Source organism: Teleopsis dalmanni, chromosome 1 (assembly GCF_002237135.1).
Source record: "Teleopsis dalmanni isolate 2A chromosome 1, ASM223713v2, whole genome shotgun sequence".
NCBI classification, from domain to species: domain Eukaryota; kingdom Metazoa; phylum Arthropoda; class Insecta; order Diptera; family Diopsidae; genus Teleopsis; species Teleopsis dalmanni.
In genome coordinates, this window is record NC_051846.1 from 166,888,418 (window position 1) to 166,911,780 (window position 23,363).

A 23,363-nucleotide genomic window follows, 5' to 3' on the forward strand; every position below is an offset into this window, starting at 1 on the left:
TTTATGTAAGAAGTACGAAAATAATATATTTTTAATATATGCTTTTATATATTAACAATTGATTTTTCTATATTTTTAATATACATATCATTTTACAAATATATTATTGTGTTATATTATACAAACAAACCTTAAGTTCACCTCAGGACACACAGGAAGATATGCTGATCTACGGTCCATCATCAATTAGAAAATAAATAAATGATAATGATTCTAGTATAGTTAAAGTTTAGTGTGGGGCAGGGATAGGCCCCTCAGCCACAATAGAGTAAAAGTGCGCAATAGCACTAACTCAAACCACAACAACAACAACAACAATTTTGTATTACATTGAGCCTAGTTGAGTTAGTTAACTTGGGCACTTTTACTATCTATTAACTGCAATGTTTCTTCATAACCCCTCTCTAAGCCTTGACTGGATTATTGTTTATCACTTCATCCGACTAAGCAATAACTGACCTCATATCTACATATTTCCCCTAGCAGCAAAAAAATTTAAAAAATTTTTCTAGAAACAGATCTGTTTATTTTACTCAAGGAACTACAAAAAAAAAAACCTTATAGTTTGATGGAAGTGATGAGGTCAAAAAGTATCCACTTTGTGAGAGAGTGGCCAATGTTTATTTTTTACCCACTAAGCTGATCAAAGCATCCATCAGCTATAGAAATTATTATTAATAATGGTTGTTGTTTTTAAATGAAACAAGATGAATTTTTTGATTATTTTGGTAGGATTATTGGTAAAAAATTACTAATTGGTTGACATTGCAACTACTTACTAATATATGCAATATAACCATTTTAAATCCTCTAGTTCAGATTCTTTTCCGATATCGTAAAAGTATTCAAAATATATATCATTTTCACTTTAAATTATATTAAATTAACACTCTTCGTACATAATTATTTCTACGAAAAAATTAGGAAAATCATAAGAGCAGCATACTTTTTGTTATTGATATAATTATGTAAAAATTAATTAATATGCAGATCATAAATTAATATGTTATCTTTATACCTTTAATATATCTCTTCTGTTGTACTCAATCAAAACCGTGTATTTCTAAAGCTCTGTGCCAACCATCACTATTCTCTAGTATCTTTTTATTCTTTGTTTTTTTTTTGGTGTCAGGTTTGTTTATGACATTGTGTGTTATAGGTTATGTTAAAGGTATAGTTTGAAAAAGCATCTGCTTTCTTGCCCCTGGATATGACTTTTATAGGCTCGGTCAGTTTTTTTAGTATGAGGTCTTTATTTTTTGTTAACTGAACATCTTTCTGCTTAAACTAGGAAACAACTTTAAAAGAGTCAGTTTTGTTTGAGGACTTTATTTAATATAATATATATTAATATATAATGTAATATCTATAGTCTTTTTGAAATGTCATTTCTTACGACAGCGAATTATTTTTTTTTTAAAGTTCGTACTGAGTACTTATTGAAGCTCAATAAATAATAAAGAAGTTAATAGATGTTTCGGTTCCCCAGAACTTTTTAAAAATCAATCAATGGCTGATTTGCTTGTGTGTAAACCTAGGTACTGATCATCAATGATGTCTGTGGCATTTATACTATAGTAGAATTTTTTATCTGATATTGAGCATTAATATGCCCTAATAACTTTGACATTTCGTTCTCGTTTTTGTGTGCATATGTTGCATTGCTACACCCTTAGGTTTCTAGTAAGTTCTTTTCTATTAAAATATACCTCATTCGCTAATTTCCATGCCGCCTCGTTTTGACTTATTTGAACTATTAGGTGATAAGTCCATTAGATGACGTAATGGCAATTCACGTAATATTTAAAAAATTGGCGATATTCAAATAATCGCCCATAGCGATGTCTTACTATTTGCAGCCCTCAAAATCTTACTCCAGATTTTACTCCATAGACTTGCGTCCAAAAAAAGTCATCGCCCAAACTGAGACATATTTTAAAACCAAAGTTGCAACATTCGATGAGAGAGATTTCAAAATGTTAAAGAAGCGCTGGAATGAATCTGTTGCTCTTGATAAATAAAGTAGAATGTTGCCAAAAAGTTATTATATTGGTTATCAATCGGAGTTATAAAGCGATGTGTTAATTGATTTTGCGATAATTAAGTCTTCTTAACTATTTTTGTAGTTCTCAAGTTTCGATATTGTTGCAGAAACTTAATTTTATATGAAGACAGAGTTGTCAATTGGGCATTGATAAATGATCATCCCTCGAAATATTGCTTCAATGTAAATTACAAAGTGGATTGAGTTATTTTCGGCAATGATTGTTTTTATCTTCCCAACTATTATTTTGATTTTAGCATTTCTAGTTTCATTCCATATTAATAATTAAAATCATAATAATTTAAATTGTTATAATATGTACAGTCACATCAACACGGGATACCTAACATATTGTCAAGGTTTATCCCCTTTTAATTTCTAACTTTTAACTCAACTATTTATTAGTACCCTTTGCAACTTTTCATCTCATCCCGAATCAAAAGTTACTTACAATAAAGAAATTATATTTACCACAAAGTCATACTCATTAAGTAATCCTTATGATGCATTTACATGTAATTCAGAGCAAGAGTAATAAATTCCGAGTTTCAGTTTTAAGCATTTTCTCTTATAAAATTATTGCTACTTGTTTAAAATTCTAAAACAGTCACTTGATTTATTTCCCCTTAGGTTTTTCAATGTGTTCTAATTTACATAATGAACAACATATAATTTAATATGATGCCTCAAATGCAGAGACATTCCCTTAATACAATATTATATATTTTGTGTATTGTGTAAATTTAAAAATAAAAAATAAAAATATTTAAAATGCCAAGATACGAAATCCACCCGCCGAAGCGTTGCGATCCATATGCTCAGGCACTGCACTAATGTTAGACGCTTACAAAAGGATAATTTAATTCAGTTATAAAATTTCCTTCACAAGGGAAAGATTCAGGCGTGGATATGTGCCCGCAATGCCGCTACCGCCACTAATATAAACCGGAAATTTTCAAATACGTATGCAATTATTTTAAAAGCCTCTTGGCACTCATACACAAGCTCCCAAGCCGCTCTTCATATGCTATATCATGCGGATTCACGTACACATGTGTAACGTTTACTTAGATGTTTGTGTTTATACACACACACCTGCACACCAGCCGACATACGCATTCAGTTGAAGCGGATCTATTAAGCAGCCTGGTCTTGCATATACCGCACAGCTGATGAGGGTCAATTGTCCATTAATATGTACGTTCTAAGTGCGGGATTGTATGTTGGTAGCACTGCTTGCCTGCCCTGCAAACGTGGTTTTCCTTTCAGTTTATTTGTTTGCGGATTGGTATTTAGGTTTAAGGGCAAAAGTGCTCTCGTACTTTTCTGGTGGCATCATTTAAGCGAAACGGCATGCAAAATGGGGAATCAAATATGGCAATGTAAATTCAATTTATCTTAAATTCTGGTAAAAAACAAAAACTTAATCGTTATAAGTTTGTACATTATTTGCTATATAGGTATACTATATATTGAAATTTCAGAATAAATTTAACAAAAGGAATATGTGGTATATATATATGAAACTTACAAAAAATATAGAAAGATATTAGAATAAAAAAAACAGAGTTATCTAATTATTAAAAAAAATGAAAAAAACCTCCACTGCTGTCGAAAATTTTATTTTTAAAAACTGAACCTTATTATGCCTTCGTATGATAATGCTTATTTCCGTGTCTTTAAAATATATCAAATCTTAATACTTTCAAGAATAGTAGCTAAAGGTAAATCTAGATTGCTGAAAAAATTGATTTTTCTTCTTTCCTGTTTTTTTATTGCACTAATAAAAATCTTAATTAATCCAATAAAAAGAAATGTGAAGACAAACACTTCAAAGAATTTTTGAAATACCGATAGCGTAACTATCATATGTAACCAATTAGCAGATATTTCTTAAATCGATTGATAGTGTTACTGACAATAGATATAATATAGATCTATTGTGATCTTAACCAAAATTGTATTAAATCGTTGAACCAGTACCTAACATTCATCAAGCTTAATGCTTGGAAGTTCGTTAGCGTTTTTGATATGCGAATCTATTGCAGCAAAAAATTGAGGAGGTATATTGAAAATATACCAAATAAAGCAGTCGTCGTATTCATAATGTAAAGGCCTACAAGAGTTGCACACGCAAAAAATCATGTTTAACATACTTACTAAATTACAAGGACTAGATAGATTATGTGTAAACTAGAAATGCGGAGTTGAATAACAATATTCAACTCCGCATTTCCTTTGGAATGTGCACCTCTTCATAATTTATATTCAGTGAAAAGCAAAGTAAGATATTATATGGATGTTTAATGATAATGATCATTCAGGCAGTTAGGTAAACCGTAAGAATTTTAAGATACGTATCTAATAATTTTTTACAATATTAATGGCGAGGAACATGATTCATCTAAACTTTAGTTTCATAAAACAGTTAAAAACAGGTTGGCAACTGGATTTTCCACAAATTAAAGTGGAATGTGACAACATGATACCAAAGCGGATCATTCACTTTCAAAGAAGCCAAAACAGTAGTTTTATCAGAATATGAGATACTCGAAATCCTCACAAGAAACAATTATCTTCGAAGCAGAAATATATGTGATTCTGGACGAAATTACAGTAGTCAAGAAATATCTATATGCACTGATAGCTAGACAACCACTAAAGTACATAAACTGATGTCACTAAAGTGATATCAATACTACTAAACATAGTCCAAAAAAGTTGAATATACTTGGCGAAATAAATAATATATCTATTTCATTGCTTCCGGGGCATACTAGAATTACATGTAATGAGCACGAACACAAATTTGTCAGGAAAAAGGAACACACTTGGTTGCTGACCCAAAACCCACATATGGTTCGACAAAAACAATATATCCTTACCTTTATGAGAAATAAATAATTTATTCAATAACTTTTATAAAACGAGTTCTAACTACACATCGTAGAACTACTACAGGTGTGCGCAGGAAGCAAACATTAGCAGTGCTGAGTGTGTCCATAAAGGGCACAAAGGACTGAAAGCTATAGCACAACAATAATAGAAATCTTAATTAGTGGGCATAACTAGGCATTAAAAGATATAAGAAATGAATAAAATAACAAAATGTGAATAACATCTTATATACGTAACTAAAATCATTGAACAATTTTTAATACCTAGGACCAAAGTTTTAGGAAACATCGCCAGATAATGAAAGCTCAGGTTTATGTGTAAATGTTAACGATATTTTATAGTATTTATTCTGATAATATCCGACACTACAAAAGTCGGAACATTAATATACTTCTCAAAGTAATCAGAAAATCAAATATTTTTAAATTAATAAACAATTTCAATACTTTTTCTTTTCGTTTGATTCTATCAATTTAGGTCTTTAGAAACAGTTTTAATGATTTCTTTTAAGAAGCCTTTTAAAGTTCAAAACATTTTATAGAACTGGGACTTGATTTGTCCTAACAAATCATATGTCTTAAATCCTAGTCTCTTTTTGCGACGCTTAATCTGCAGTTCAATTAGAATAAATTTAAAAGTAACATTAGTAATTGAATTCTTACACAACAAAATAGAGAATTTAAAATAAATAATATATGTAATGTATGTACTAGGAAGTGCAAGTTAACAGTCCTAAAAAAAGGAAGAGCAATTTTAGAGAAAAAAAAACTTTTTAATTGGATATCACTTATCAAATTGAATATTGAGTGTAATTTTTTTATAAAAATTTTGTTAAAGGAAAAGCCATTAGTTTCTTTTGTTAACTTGAAATTTCTTCATTTTATATTGTTAAATTTATATACATGAACAATTTTTTTCACAATAAAATTTTGTAAAAAATATATGCTAATTATAATACACACATATACAACACTACATATACACAATATAATTTTAAAATTAAAATAAATATACTAAAAAATAAATTATTTTCTACATAAATTTAGTTAGTTTTGCTTAGGTTAGTTAATTGTAATTTACGATATTCCATATTCAATCCATTATATTTTTCTTTACATTCCCAGTTTCGTTTTAGTTTAGTCGTACAGTTGGTAGGTAGTTTGTGAAGGCTACATCAGTTTGTACATTCGTGCAATATGTAGCACCATCGACATATGTATCTACATATGCCTAGTTTTTGTCATGGCCGATTGTTACGAATTATATCATTTGTGGGTTTTATAAGTCAAAAATTCATTAAATTTTCATTAACATCAGATAATATGAGATGTTATCTCATATACATCTTGACATATATTTTGTGTTTACCACACAAATGATATTTATAAATTATTCTAAGAGCATGACTTCTTCTTCTTTGACTTCCTTGCGCATTTGCACAGTTGAGTGTTCTTCTTGCGACAGGAGGTCGTAACTTGACAGGCCTAATAATAAATAAATATATAATATAAATGGATTCTACAACTTTTATATATTGATATGCATACCTGCTTTTGATAACGAAGGCGTTGCTCTGGTGTTAGTTTACACCAACACTTAGCTGCTTTTTTAATAATTTCTCTCGGTTCAAGACCACAATTTTTACGACGGAAAGTACGTATATAGTTTAAATACGCGTTATTAGTTATTGGTCCTGGATTAGTACATTTAGGCTTTTTTGCACCGCACGCTTTTTTCTTTTTGGGACAAGCCTTTTTTTTTGGAGGGCACGCTTTTTTCTTTTTGGGACAAGCCTTTTTTTTCGGACAAGCTTTCTTCTTTTTCTTAGGGCAGGCTTTTTTTTTGGGCGGGCAAGTCTTTTTCTTTTTTTTCGCACATGGATTTTTTTTCTTTTGTGGACACTTCCGATGCAAAGAGAAAATATTGTATAATATAATATAGCAATTACACAAATTAATATATATTACAAATTGTTGTAAAAGATAAGAATGTAAATATTTTTTGATATTGGAACTATGTTACCTTGTACTTATTCTTATTTTTTTCGGACATGCAGTTCCATCTCTTTGCCCCAGCAATTACAATTTGAATTGCCGTTTTTCCGCATTGTTTCTTAGAATACTCCCTAAGAAAATTGAGAAATGGATTATTATCGTCCGGCTTCGGCTTTTTTTTTGGACATTTCTTCGCGCAGCCCATGTTCGTCTCAAAAACCGAACTCTATTAGGTTAACCATACGTCGTCTAACTCAACTTTTCTGTAATAAAGTGAAATAAAGTCAATTTCATTTCAATTTGTTTGATTTTGTTTGTTTTATTTGGTTTTTAATTTTTTTTTGCTTTACTTCTAGATTTTTTTTTTTTTGTAATTTTTAGAACTTAAAAATAATGACAATTTATGACCGCCGCATTCTTGCTAGAATTAGTTCTTAATAAATTGTGTTTAAGTAGGAAGTATGAGGCTTATTAACGATTCTCGAAATCCGTATTGATAGTACGTCAAAATTATATTGTACCTCAATACACAACTGAACTATATATATTTTATATATATACTAGATATATTATATATATACTTGTACTAGAAATATATTCATGATTTAACCAATCTTATAGCAATTTAGCTTTATGAGCTTATAATAATATTAAAAATTTACTTACGATATTTCCACGGTGGTCTTATATACGTCAATCAAATTCAATTATCATTAAAACTTGACTGACTAGTCAGTTTCATTGACACTAATGATTGAAAAAACGCATCCGCTTTATGAAATATCTCTAAAATTAAAAAATTTATTGTTATTTGTCCTTAGATTTGTTTAAAATTAAATTGATTTTAATTAATGTTATTAAATTTTATTTTGGCTTCCTTTAGAATTAATATATTATAAAATGTTCGTGTCACATCAAGACGTTATATCAAAATTCTTAAATTATCTCTTAATTATTAACTTACGAAAGTTGTTGCCAAAAATCCTTAGTAAAGCGAATCACCGAATATTGTCCACGAACACTTAAAGTCCAATAACTGTTAAGATATCTGTGAAATTAAACAATCTTATCATATTAAATTTCATATTATATTTGTTATATTACCTAGTTTTGAAAACTATGATTTCGTACACAAGTCAAATATTATAATAAGCACGCCAAGTCCTCAAACGTTATGTGAACTATCCTGAATTAATTAAAATTGGAATAATATCGTTTAACGTTTTTTTAATATATATCTTATTTCTTATAGAATTATAATAAAGAATGTGAAGTACAGAAATATGTTTAAAATAAAAAATATTGATCCTTTAGTTGATGCCTTTAAAGCAACAACTAATCAAAGATATTATGAATACTGCATCTTGATAGTTAAGCCAGATACTAGTTAATTATAAGTATTCATAATATATATTAATTTTATTATATGTATGTTATTATATAAAATATATAATTACTATTTAATAACAATTATTATACCGGTGTTATTTATTTATTTATAATACCTTGAAAATTCATTTATAATACATTAATAAATCTTAATAATTAAATATAATTAATTAAACATATAGAACTTTAAGGATAAGATACTTACAATCAAAGTTTCCCGGTACTGTAAGAGGATTGAGGTGTTGTGACAAGAACAAAGTCTGAAATTTTATTCAATTGAAATAATCTAAATCAATCATTTGTTTATTTATGATAATTTAATTATATATACTAAATAATATTTCAGTATACTTACAAGAACTTGAGAATAACTTATTAGTTCAGTTAAATGATTTGTTTCCAAACCCTCTTAGTACACACAGTAGCAACCTATATCGCAATTTGAAGATCTCTAAATCAGTTAAATGATTTGTTTCCAAACCTTCTTAGTACACACAGTAGAAAACTATATCGCAATTTGAAGATCTCTAAACACTTCAGTTTTCAAGTACTGTCTGAGGATTAAAATCTTCTAAATCAATCATTTGTTTATTTTCGATAATTCAATTATATATACAAAATAACATATCAGTATACTCACAAGATTAAGAATAACTTATTAGTTTAGTTAAATGATTTGTTTCCAAACCTCAGTTCACACAAGAGCACACTCTATCGCAGTATTAAGATCTCTAAAATTATGAGCGAATATATTAATTATTAAATTAAATTATTAAATTAGTGTTTTGCATTATTACTTACTTACATATTTACTTACTTATTACTGTGTTCCTGGAACTTATAGATAAGACAGGTTCAAATAATAATTTAAAGTAAGAGAAAATGTAAGTCCAAAACGGCGAACTTCAAAATTTCAAATATTAAACTTCAGACCTGAAATAATACAATCAAATGAAAATAAAAAATTAAGTTTCAATTTATAAAGTTTAAACAAAAAAAGAATTGACATGTTTCTTTTCAATGATATACCGATTAAGACGACAAAGCATTTACAAATGTATATTGAAAGACGTTTAGATACTTAAATAAATTGTATAAGTCATGATTAAGACTGTCATATTATACTGACAGCTATATGAAGATTGATCACGCCAATTTTGCGTTATTAACATACACATAAACTTAAATTTTCTTAAGAAAACATTAATCTGTAATAGTTAAGCTAACTTATATAGCTTTGGTTTATGCGTTAGTTCTTAAGTAACCACTATGTTGTTTACCATAATTGAGAACTCCCTTCCCTTCTCTCTTCTCTAATTGAGAGTAGAGAAGAATAGAAATATTTTATTGTGAAAATTTTTTTGACAATTTAAAATTTTTACTGTCAAAAAATTATATTTTTATATATTTTCGCTAGAACTTTCAAAATTTTTCCTAAAGACGTAAGTTCTTTACTTTTTGCAAAAAATTATCTAAATACCGCTTATTTAAGTTAATTTTATATAGCTGCATAGAACTGTTTTATAAAGAATGGCAGATAAAAGTATATATAAAAAAGTACAAAATAGACATAAGATTACTAGTTGTAATTATAATTTACTTTAGATACTTTAGTACTCACCGAAAACAAATACGAACATTCACTTGATACCAATTCTACACACAAATATTTATATTTTTAAAATTATTTTGTGAAATAAATTAAAATTAAAAAATATTTTCTATTACAAAAAGTGAAACGTTCACGAACTAAAAAACTTAATAACTAAAATTTAAAAAATATTAAATAACATTATAAATTATATGAAACTTTTCAAAGATAGACGGATTAAAAATTTAAATAGTCAAGTAATTTTAACTATATTGTGTGTATAATAACTACGTTTACACTATCTGATTAAGAGTTGATTTAAACAATTATCGATATTGATAGAACTTCAATATGCCATGTATATTACTGTAATCAAGAGTAAATAAAATTTGTTAACATGTTTATAATTGAATTAGTGGAACAATGGAATAGTATTGATAACCACAATGTTTAAAAAGTATAATTAGCATGAATTTGGAGAAAGCCTTTCAAACCCATTTTACTAATCATAGGCAGTACTACGATATTCGAAAAAACTAAATATTTAAATAATTTTGGTATTTCAATAACAAATAGACAAAAGTAGTGTGGATTAAAAATATGTTTTACTCATATATGTTATGTCAAGCGACGGCCTAAAAATAAGTAAGGACTATATAGTTCAAAATGTGCATAATTATAAATTATTCAATAATTAAAAATCTAAATAAAATATGTTTTATTAATAGGTCTTTTCTTTTTTAAGAATATCGCAAAAGAACATAAAATAAGTACTATTTGCGACGGCAACTCTGGAAAAACTGGAAATCCTTGTTCTTATACAGATTGACAGGTTTATGTATGCAAATACACATTTTTGCGAAACTAGTTTCGAAAATGAATAATAATTTTTTAAGTTGAAAAAATAACAACTAACAAAAACATGACAGTTAACTGTAAATTTTGTAATTACTACAAAAAATCATTCACAAATTTTTAGTCTTGGCAACCATGCGATTTAAGCTGCTTATTAGTTAAGCGGTTTCAAAAAAGTTGGATTAAATAAGCCAGCAGTATTGTTGTCTCATATGTTATTTTTAAAATAAGCGGTTGTTCTTTTGTTATACATTAAGACCGAAAAGTTTTCGGAAATTCTCATTTAAAATTCGCGCGCTGTATATTTTTCGATATTTTAAGTTTATGTAGTTTGGCAGAAACTGTCCTTAATTACTATGCCAAAAATGAGCGCGATCTGTCAGACAGTTCGTTTACGGCAGCTGTTGAAACCAGTTCACCTCAGTAGGGCGTTGCGAAAAAAACAATGGAAAAAAATATTGAACAAAGAGTTTGCATCAAATTTTGTGTTTCGAACGAAATTTCGTGTGCAGAATCGTTGCGAATGCTACAAAAGGCTTATGGGGAATCAGTTTTATCGAAAACTCAAGTTTATGAGTGGTACAAAGCCTTCCAGGACGGTCGTACGACCGTCGAAGACATTTCGCAACGCACTACTGAGGTGAACTGGTTTCAACAGCTGCCGTAAACGAACTGTCTGACAGATCGAGCTCATTTTTGGCATAGTAATTAAGGACAGTGCTGCCAAACTACATAAACTTAAAATATCGAAAAATATACAGCGCGCGAATTTTAAATGAGAATTTCCGAAAACTTTTCAGTCTTAATGTATGTTTATAAAAGAACATGCCTAATATAAAACGTATACAATTTGAATTAAACATGCAGGGGATAGGTTCCGGAAAAAAATTCTTTTCTGAAGTTCATTAGACAGAATATTTATCAAAAATTATTTCGTTTTATATTATATGATTGAATTAAAATTCTAAGTATTTACTGTCAAAAAAATTTTTTTCGCATATATTACTGACAACAAATTTTTTTTGGTGGTATCGCTATTTATGTGCCTTTTCTTGCAAAATATACTTTAAACCTTTCAAACTGAGCCTATATAAACTTAAAATAAACATATTTGGAATGATTTTTTTCTCAATATACATGTGATGCGGAAATTTAGAGTCCTGTATAGCATTTCCTTTGCAGCAACTATCTCATGAGTAGTGGTGGATAAAACAAAGATGGTCTCAGAAATATATATTAAATGGAATTTCTCCTGATTAGTAATAAAATAATATTATTACTAAAATTCTCTTGATTCTTGATTCTCTTGATTAGTAATAAAAACTAAACAATTATAAGATTTCATTAAGTTTTGGTACTCACCTTGAAAAATTCTTCCAAAAATTTTCTAACACTTACTGCGAGTTCTACACACAAAAAATATTCGTGTTATTCAAAATAGTTCAAAATTTTAAATTCACTAAAGTTATAAATATTTTTGAAAATTAAAAAATATGTTCCAGCACAAAAATTGAAACACAAATGAGCAAGAAAAATAAATAACTAAATTTTAAAAAATAATATTAACCTTTATGTATTATATATACTAATAAATTTTTAAGGGTAAAGAGATTAGAAATTCGAAAGTTTACTTTTACACTGTATGATTAAGACCTGATACAAGTACAAACTATGATGGAGATTATATGGTAGTTTTAAAGCCCATCACATTATTATGATTTTGATCACATTAAGATTCCTAATAGGTTAGCCTAACCTACACGCAGGAACCTTTATAGGTTTCGTCACCTAAACTAAGATTCCTTATAAGTTTATGATAAAATGAAATTTTGAAGACTATATTGATGATAATATCAATTAGAAGTTATACTTTGGAGAAAAGTTTTCAAATTAATTCAGCTCTGAATTATCTCTTGAAATAGGTTTGTGATAATCAAGGAATATATATGTATATTTATATGTGATGTGATGTATAAAAAATAAAAAACACTATAAGAACTATAACACTATAAGAATCGTCATTGATTATTTTAATTAATTCACTAGTTAACTAGTTAATTTTATGGCGTATTAATTAAAATTCGTAGGTTTCATTATACAACTTTAGTCTCTTTAGTTGGAACGATTCATTCCAGGGAATGATATTGAATTATAGACTGAACTTATTTTAGAAAAAACCAACGTTGTATGTTGAACGCTTCAACATTAACATGATGTAAAAGTGTTTATTTATTATTTAAGCGTTTTCTTTGGTTTCATTGATAAAGTATTGTTCTAGATCGCGATCGAGGCTAACACATCTAATAAAAATGGAATATTTACAATTAGTCTAATTACAACTAGTCTTTGCTTTCGAAGCATTGGATTATGTCAATAATGTTTTCATTAGCACACACCAACAGTCAAATGTCAAATGACCACATCGGTCATTAATAGATTAAAATGTTTAATAAAAATTGTAATTCTAATATTAAAAATAATTATTTTGTCTGATAATGATTATTGACATTTTTTTACTAAATAAATTTTATAAAAATTTGCTGTCAAAAAAAATTAATATTTTTTTTCACATATATTTCAACTTCACATTTTTTGGTGAAATTCGAGTGCATTCTTCAGGTATCAGGCCCTGTATCTGGTAAATTCTATGTAACTTCATGTTACTGAACTTAGATATGATTATGAGTGTTCCCTATATACACTTTATACTGAGATTTAGAGGAGAATTTTATAAAATGATTCGGCACAACTGTCTCAATATGAGTGGCAGTTATTGATAACAAAACTCAGAAGTATAAAATAAATAAAAAATGACTAAGAACTTTAGACATTTTCAATTGTAATAAAAACTTTATATTTTATATTAGGAGTAATTAAAATTTAGTACTCACCTAAAAGAAGTGTGCCAAAATTTGCAAGACATTCACTTATTACAAATTACACACAAATAACGACTTTCGTTTTGTCAATAATTATTCAAAATTTTAATTTAAAAAAATTATTTCTAGCACAAAAAAATGAAACGTTTATGAACTAATTAAAATAATATATACTTTGATAGATAATAATTATATTAAGTAAATAAATTTTTCAAAGATATACAGATTAAAAACTTAAATGATATAGTAATTTTATTATAAACTCTAGATTATTGTGATTACAAATTTTATACGATAAGTTTGTCGACATGGTTTTTATGTATTGAAAGGAAACTCGGACATCATATTCACGAATATAATATTTCGATAAAATTTAAAAAGAACCTTCTTGTCCAATAATAATATGGTCACTCTTGTCCAAAGGTCATATTATATGACAAATGAGCACGGCAAGTTTCGGGAATTAAACCCAGTCAAATATAAACCACAGTTTCGTCTGTGAACCAATGTACACTTAATTTGAGTTATTTAAAATTAAGTTTTGATAATCGCTTTGTTCATATTTAAACAAACTTTCTATTTCTATTATAAATTAAATCGAACTCATAAACCATAACAATAACCTCACACTTAGCATATTATTAATTAAAACTAATGCATAAACCACAGCTATATAACTTAATTAACTTAATCATTGTGAAATGTTACTTTTTTATATTCAGCACTATTCTTTGAAGTGTTGAAATTTGATTAAAGACGATAAAAATTTTTATTTGTATTTTTTTTATTTAAAAAAAAATATTTATATTATATTTATTTATATTTTATTTATTTATATTTATTTATATTTGTCAAATCAGATACAGCTCATCATTATCATTATTATTATTTAATTATTATTAATAATAATAATAATTATTTAATGTTAAAGTAAAGAGGACATACCTTATTAGGATATAAGAAACGTTTTCTTACCGTTTATATATCAATATTATTTATTATTAATTTCTCTGTTATTAAGTTCCAAAATTATATTAATAACTTAACAATAAAAATTGTGGAATAAAAACTGCTTTTTAGCTAATTGAAAACGACTCGTGTCTCCCTCCACTTCACCTAACCTAACAATAAAAATTTACCCATATAAAGTTTTGTTTTCACTTTACGCACTTTCATATATGAAAGGACAACTCATTATGTAAATTTCGGCCCATTTTTATATTCATTGAAAAGAAAAGATGATTTGCATATAGTATAATATATTTGGAGTTTTGATAGCTTTGCTATTAAAGCAAATCCTAATTGAAAATCAATTTTAATTTATTCCTCCTCTTCAAGTTAAAACAATGATTTGTCAATAAAAAATCATTATCCGGAAAATGCTCATTAAATTTTAAAGAACTCATTTGGTACTTATGTAATTAGATGAAAATGTTTTAACAAAAAAAAACACGATAAAATTTTATTTTCAGCAACAGTATAATTAAGACAATAAATTCCCTGCGCTCTTTTATACGTGCCACCAACAATTTCATTAAAAATCTGCATGGAGTATTTGCCGGAGCGATACGCAAAACAACAGCAATCCAACACCGCACAATACGGTAGACTAGCCAAATTTGGAATGCCATTAGACAAAAGCCTGACTGACAATGTAGCTGTCAGTTTGACAGCAAATGAGTTAGAGTGAAGAGTGAAATTGACACAGAGCACGAAATGGGAGAAAGTGGTTTGTTGGGAACTGGGCACAGCACTAAAATCACGCGCTTCATTTGCATTTGGAACCACAATTCTCATTCCAGGGCTTTTTCAAATGAAAGCGGGTCTTCCACAGCAACAGCCTCACATTCTTTTTTATACATTAAAATATACATATCTGTGCATACAGTTGCTCGTATATATTTTAGGTTCATTCGGGAGTTGGATGCTACCGTTGATACCAATGCGTTGCAGTGGTGGAAGTGTAAGTGGTGGTTGCTGGTGACTTTTCAAAAGCAAAGCGCGTATCGATAATTAATGAAATCTGACAGTGCATGTCTCCGGCATAATGTGGTTTTCCTGCGTATCCATTGAAGTGGGCGATTTTGTATTTTCGTGATTCCAGCTAAACAATCACACTTAAAGCAAATTTTGTATCGAAGCCCCTTCTGGAGGTGTACAAGTGTTAAGAGCGTGCGGAGTATGGTTTCAAAAATTGTTTCACACTAGCACTGCCAATGTTTACTTTGGTACGCTGAATTGTTTCTTTCAGCTTTTATGGAGTGTCATGGTCTTTTCGAAATGCTGAGTGGTTTGAATGAGAAACATTTTAATTGAGTTTGCTTGTATACGATTTATTTCCACTTACAATTATCCTGCGTACAGGACACACTGCAAATTGTTGTCTAGAATGTCAGATTTTGGAAACTAGTATGCCTTTGCTTTGTTTAATTTACCTTTTGTGTGCTTTCATAGAATCAGTTCATCTGTTGAAATCTATTGTTTGACCATTAATTTTAGAAGGAGTTTTATGTCTTAAGTCCTTTCTGTTGGCTCTATTAATTGTATAATTATTATTTGAATTGTACTTTCAGTAACCAATACTTGTTCGTATGTAAAATAAATTAACTGAAATCAATTCAAACAGATTTGAAAAGCAATCTCAAATTTAATATAATTGATATAATTGAAGAACCTAGTGTAAATACCTCATTGTTATTTAGATGAATTGTTATAGTGTGAGAATCAAAATAAAAATATATAATTATAAGTTTTAAAAGATTTGGTATTGTTCTTTGGAAATTGCCTACTCTATAAGAGTCTGTCAGTTTTTGCAAATAATTTCAGGACTCTATCAATGAATGCAACTCTATTCATCTCTGTTAAATCAATATACTTTTATGTATTGCAATAGGTATGTACTCTCTTATTTTCATTGGGTAAATATTATATAAATCTAATACACTTTTCATTCACTTTTCACCTTTGCCTTGTCTTTTTCAATATAAACAAATTTAAAAGAAAAACCAAATATAACAAACTTCCACAAAAAAAATTACTTCAAATAATTCAGTGAAGTGAAAAATTAAAAAAATGTCAATACAAAATTGCTTTAACAGTACGTATATTGAGAAATAAAAATTTTAAAGTATATACAATTTTAAAATAAATAAGCAATGTAAGAACTATGTGCATACACATATATGTCTGTTCATTATTTATGCATGAGGGCATGATTGAATGGCGAACAAACATGTAGTCGATCCAATATTTTATCTGAAAATTAGTAGAATATATTATATAGTATTATTACCATCAATTGTGATGAAAGTGTTTATGTCAATGAAGATTGTTGATCACATTAGACTCATCAGGACCATAGTAAGTGTATGTAACTTTTAAAAGGAAAACGACATAGTAGATCAATCACATCAGAATGATCGAAAAAACACTTGAAAACCAGATACTCTGTACGATTTACACCGACAAGACTTTGTCACACTCTAGTAAAATCATCTTATCTTTCAGCCTAAAAACTATAAATCTATAAGCCTATCAATTTTTATATATCTGAGAGCTATTTTATAGTAAAAATAAATGAAAAGCTTACATCTATAAAAAAAAAGCACTCTGGAGCACCACAACGTAGTGTACTGGGATTTGTATTATATACTCAGATGACCTATGAATTACAGACCAGGTTACACATCCACTACACGAATGTGTCTCAGTAAACAATTGTCTGTTACCCATAAAGGGGAGTACTAACTACTCATGAATTTATTTATATAAACAGCCAATGAGCCAATATTTTCAATTATCCCGGGAAATAAAATTTTCCTATATTAAGTCAACATAAAACCTATTCGAACGTACGGGATCTAATTATTTACCCAACACCCTTGTATTTCATTAATGTCACTCTGCTTTTTTAAGTCATTAGATTTACAAAAAAAAATAATCCGCAAATATGATGTAAGTTAAAACCTCAATATCTGAAAGCAGAGGCCATTGTTCCCGCTTAAGCCAATATTAGACTACTTATTATCCTCCATCATATGCAAAACAAAAATGAGAATAAACAATTTGGTTTGACACAATTCTTATCGAAAAGAAATATGTATGCATAAAAGGGATAACACAAAAAAGTCAAAGTTTTCAGTTTAACCCGATAAGTGCAGTATTTTCCCGTATAAAGGAAAAAGTTAAAGTCCAATAAAAGAATACAGTGTTTTTAGCACAAGTGCAGTATTGTTTATTTCTAAGAAGAGATAACAGTACACAGTGTATTCTAAAAAGAGATCTATTTTCCTATCTTTGAAGAAAGTCTACTGCATTAACCTGAATAAAATAAAACAGTTGATATACCTTATAAAGCCTCTTAATTTCAGATTCCAGACTTTATTCGATTCAATAAAAATCGAATAAAGTATTGACATTCTCTATTCCCATTTTTGAAAGATGGTAGTTGATCTAAAACATGCCTAGTAAACAATCCAATTATTAATTTAAGATCATATAGTGATTGAGAAATTTGTCAAATTAGGTGTTTAAACTGTTTTATGTTTTTGAGCCCACCTCAGTTTATATTATATGTTTTTAAGTACTGATTCAGTTTAGTGAGCAGATATCCCGCAAAAATGATCGGGTCCAATGAAGAGAAATAATATATCCTTCTTTAAAACCTTGCCAGCTGTTTTGATATCGCCGGAGCTCTTATAATCTGGATACCAAATGAAAATTACTGATTGCATAGTACCCAACACAGATATGAGAGTATTGTAGAATCTGACGAGCTTGAATATGTGGTGATTTACAAGTATAGAGAGTTTATAGCTGCCTAGGTATCAGAATATAAATTTATAATGAAATTGGTACATATTGCAAAACCATGCACTTCTGTTTGAAAAATTGTAGGAATTGTCATGTTAAATTTTGCTCCTTTGTCGTCAGTTTTATAATAAACTTAAGGAAGCAGTTGAAATTAATATTACTTTCATACATATGTTTATATATAAACACTGAATTGCTTAGCTTTTTTTCTATATTTTAAACTAAGTACCATATATTCTTATATATATATATACATGTATACTGTTTAGTTACTTAAAGAACGCACATGTTGCCACTGGCACAAGAAAAAGTGACACTCAATTTAAATTCCAGAGAAGAAAACGATAAGAAATTTAGTGTTATAACATTTTGATAGACCTTTCAAGGTTCTAAAGTCAAATGCTATAAATATTTTGGCTCATTCCCTTTTTATATTTATATACATCACATCTTGCCTTTATGCTTGTATGTATTTGTTTTTATAATTTTTTGATATATTGATTTAAAATATGCTGACAACATGTCATCACTGAGCTTAGACTAATCCCTGACATTTGCAAATTATGATGAATTTGTTATTCATAAAGAGATTAATTTCAGGCTCAGTTAAATAAAAATATAAATAGAAAAAAATGTTACAACTGACATGCAAAAAAAACAACTAAGAATGACATAATAAATTTGTTTAAAATATAAAAAACAAAATTTGGAATTTTATTTATAACGTATAATATTATTCACCTTAAAGTGTACAAAAAATGAATAAAAGTAAAAATAAAAAATTTTGTATTAAAATTCTTTCACTTGAAGCACTCCACCGTGACTATAAAATGAAAATGACAATGTTTTGCGTATTTAGAAGGGCAGAATATTCTTCATTTTTTCTGCAACAAACGTCCTATAAAAAGTGCTGGAAAGGAGCAAGTTTGCCAGCACCACGGCGTTTCGCTTGGCAATTTGCAGTTTCACGGTTGCTTAAATTGACATTGACGGCGGTTTCCACTAAGCAACAAAAGGGATACAAATTTCTGTAATACTCAGTTTTATTATTATCATTATTGTCTTTGAATTACGAGTATATATAACCCAACAAAAAAAAAGACGAGGAGCCAACAAAAAAAATACAATACAAAGTATCCTTAAAGTAATTTTGTGAAAAATCACAAAACAGGAAACCTTTAAAGTAATTTCGAGTTGAAACAAAAAGAAAACAGAATTGTTTTGTTATTGGGTTCGCCTTTGTTTTTAACTTTTGAGCCATTAAAAAAATAGCTAAAGGAATGATTGCAAAGTGGCGTTATCCTTTCACGCATATCTTCGTTTCTTATGTCAAGGATATCCACTTTCGCCGAGTGGCATTCAAATGTCAATTGAAACATGCCAAGCATAACAAAGGCTTGCAAAAAATCAATGTTATTTTCTTGTGGTATTGTGTGTGAGTTTTAATACGAAATATAGTATCGATATATCCTTGATACGCTGATTTCGTATTGATATTTGAGCCCACGTCTGCGGCGCATTGTGTAATGCGATAAGGATACATGCGGTTTCCTATTAAACTTAGATTTGTGCTGTTTTACATACTGTTTACTTTGTAAAGACCATAAGTAAGATAGACAAGTTTTTGGGGGTTACTTTCACTTTGTGTTATATCCTTTGATTGTACATCTAATCTAGCTTATAGAACAGTTTTTCTATACTGGATATGAATGTGCAAAATTCGGCTGTGTTTTATTTTTTATTGTAATGGTAACTGATTTGACATGGAGTTTTGTATTAAAAATGTTATTTGGAATCTTTCCTATACAAATATTTAGGATTTAAATTAAAAATAATATTTACTTCATGTAATATTTATACCACATTTGCAGATTAGTTATAAGTCATAAATTTGCAATTTAAATAATTTATTACCACATTTTTATTTCTATCAATATACATATATCATATATGAATATTTTATTTTTATTTTAAGTTTTAAATTTTGCTGAGCTTTAGGTCTTTTGACTTTAGGTTTTTTATTTTTTTTATAATTATTATTATTTATAAAATTTATTATCTCATTATTATATTACATTTTAATATTCTTATATTATATTATTATATTTATATTAATTTATATTATATATAATATTGAAATATTTAACAATTATAATTAGTCAAATATTATTATTATATATATATATTATATATTATATCATATATTATTATAATATTGAGATATAAGTAAATATACAAGAGCCTATCTATCAGCACTCGTAGTTTATCGCCACACTTAATATATACTCGTATGTTTATAAAATTATAATAAAACTTAAAGAATTCAAATTCTTAAACTAAATTTAAGAACTTAAACTAAATTTTTAAATTTGTATTAAATATTTACTGTAAAAGATAACAAGAAAAAAGTCACAATTGTACAGCACATCCTTGAAATAAAAGAAAAATTTGTTTTAACAGACTTTATATTCAAAAGATGTACTTTTAGTTCGTTCATCTTTCAAAGATAAGGTTTGACCTCAGTAGAGTAGATTAGTTTGGAAGTAGATGTTCATATAAAATTTGGCACAGATTGTACTTATATTCTTAGGTTAAGATATATTTATTGTATACAATTTTAAGCATATCGGTTTAAAGTAACGTATGGCTGCAATATGAACTACCGATTCAGACACATATTTTTGTTAAAAACAAAAGTTTTTTTCTTCTCCATTATGTACTTAATTTTGAAACTTAAGTATAATTCATGAAAAATAATTCACTTATAAACTGGCGATTTAAGAATATATTTTTCTTAAAAAAACTGTCAAAATATTTACTTCTAATTAAGAATTAAGATGGTGTAAAAGAGAATATTCCTGATAAAATTGATATCGATGGATTCAGAGTTAAATATAGTGGTCCCATATAATGAAACTTTTATGTTATATATATTACCATCCACAACACAAATCTACAAACTTTACTTGGTAACGAAATATAAATGTGTGAAAAGTTTCTAGCAACTCTTATTAGTCTAATTATAAGACTAATAAGAGTTGCATTTTTATGGTATTATATATAATATTATATTATACATATCAAAACTAGTGTGAGCATGCCTCCAATTTCTAAGAGATCTTGTTGAAGGAAACAGCGTTCACTTAAGGTAGATCCCGGAACACAGCAGATTTGAGGGAATCGAGAAAGTCAATGAACTAGCTAGACAAGTGGCGGTCGCATATTGGTCTAATATCATTCTGCAGTTTTTCATGGAGCTTGTTTAAATTCAAAATTAATGAAAGACTCATACTCAAAGAGCAGCTCAGACTGATTGGAATAATGTAATTCCCTGCAAACAAGCTAAAGAATTCATGTGAAATCGCTGAAAATCCAGAACCAGGGCATGCTAATGTTAAATAAGAAAAGCATGTGGCATCTCACAGGGTTTTTCACTGGACATTGCGGAGTTAGGAAGCATCTTTCGAATTAGGTATCATAATAGACGACAATTGCAGATTTTGTCATGAAGAAGAGGAAAGAGTAGAACGCATTCTGTGGTATTGCAATAGTCACGCTAAAGTCAGTCTTCGGCACTTATCAACTGCCTATCCACTTATAACGGAAATAGGCGACATCTCTTTAAGGGACATAATATGATTTTTACCTGATATGCGCCTTTGGAACTAAAATGGGCTTATCACAATAATCTTCATGGATACAGTGACGTGATGACATAGTTTCTGCCTCCTTTTTAAATCTAATAACTCTAAGAACTCAATGTAGATTTAAAACTTCTTAGGCAAATCTAACTTCTTTATTGATTATGATACCACTTTATTCTGTTTCTATAAAAACTATACACAAATAATGATTTTCATATATTTGTAGATACATTTGGCACCTTTTTCCTTACATTATCCATCTCACTTAGACATTTTTTTTTAATTCTAAAAAAAGAAAATTTTCCGTATTCTCAAATTCCTGGAATTTAATTGCTAATTGATGTGAAAATTTCACTACTCTCTTGAGCTTAAATCGATTCAATTTCGAAATGAAAATACTCGTACACGCATTCACTGAACCAGAAAAAGTGCCTAGGATACTAAATTGCTTTGCAGTATAGACAAGCAATCTTGTGCTTACACTATTTGTTGAAGTATAATAATTTAATTTTTTCCATCCAGACGTTATAGATTTTGTGAATATTAGTTACTGAAGCTGAGAGTAGAATATACAAATTTAAATTAATAATATTTGCGTGCACAAACCGAAGGCAAATAAACAAACAAAATTAAGTCAAATTACAAAATCAGCAAAATACTTCATTTTGTGCTGTGCTAATGAAATCAGTGCAAGTGAAACACCAAGGACTTGTCGGTGTATAATTTTCCAAAATTACAGGCGCTTATCGGAAAAGTGCTCAGGAGGCAAATTTGGTACGCGTGGCATTGTTTTGTTTTGCTTTGATTACCAATGGAAAACCAAACCAAACCAAACCAAACCAAAATTTACATAATTTTCATTTTAATTTTAATTTTTTTCTCTTCTTTTTGTTTTTTGGTTTCTGTTCTATATATAATTTTTTCCATTTCCCAAAATAATTGTATATGTAGTATGAGTAGTACGAGAAGTGCGAGTAGTACTGACACTGCTATCCGAAGGACGACCCTTATCATTTGACTTACTGTTTGCAGGATCATGTTTTCTTTGCCTGTTTTTGATTAAGCAGCAAAAGCAAATTATTCAATTATTTGTAATTTACATAAAACCATAGCAAGTATCTTTAAAAGATTTTCTTTTGTTATGTAAATACAGTATTAGTATAGGCTTTTCGTATTTGTAAATAAGATATTTTCAGGTATGGGCTCTGACAGCAGGTTGAAGTTATTTAATCAGTAATAATACCTTTAATTCACTGC

General features: G+C 28.3%; 1 protein-coding gene and 1 long non-coding RNA gene across 13 annotated transcripts; both read right to left on the minus strand.

The window, feature by feature from the left end:
* Positions 1-6,066: 6,066 nt before the first annotated feature.
* Positions 6,067-6,780, minus strand: LOC119666668 (protamine-like; the record flags this gene model as incomplete). The annotated part of the gene is made up of 2 exons (XM_038075949.1): positions 6,067-6,426; positions 6,490-6,780. Coding segments are annotated over 2 exons (381 nt in total), but the record flags the coding sequence as incomplete, so codon positions are not given.
* A 51-nt stretch (positions 6,781-6,831) lies between these two features.
* LOC119669984 lies at positions 6,832-13,789 on the minus strand. Of its 12 annotated transcripts, XR_005251653.1 has the most exons (12): positions 13,663-13,789; positions 12,134-12,177; positions 9,947-9,981; positions 9,143-9,258; positions 8,966-9,056; positions 8,681-8,896; positions 8,531-8,585; positions 8,041-8,122; positions 7,901-7,984; positions 7,603-7,722; positions 6,965-7,199; positions 6,832-6,843 (listed from the first exon to the last, which is right to left on the minus strand). It is a non-coding gene; the product is annotated as an uncharacterized LOC119669984 (long non-coding RNA). The 12 variants fall into 12 exon arrangements; XR_005251654.1 differs by lacking the exon at positions 9,947-9,981; XR_005251662.1 differs by lacking the exons at positions 12,134-12,177; positions 13,663-13,789 and having other exon boundaries at positions 8,531-8,611; positions 9,947-10,051.
* Positions 13,790-23,363: the final 9,574 nt, after the last annotated feature.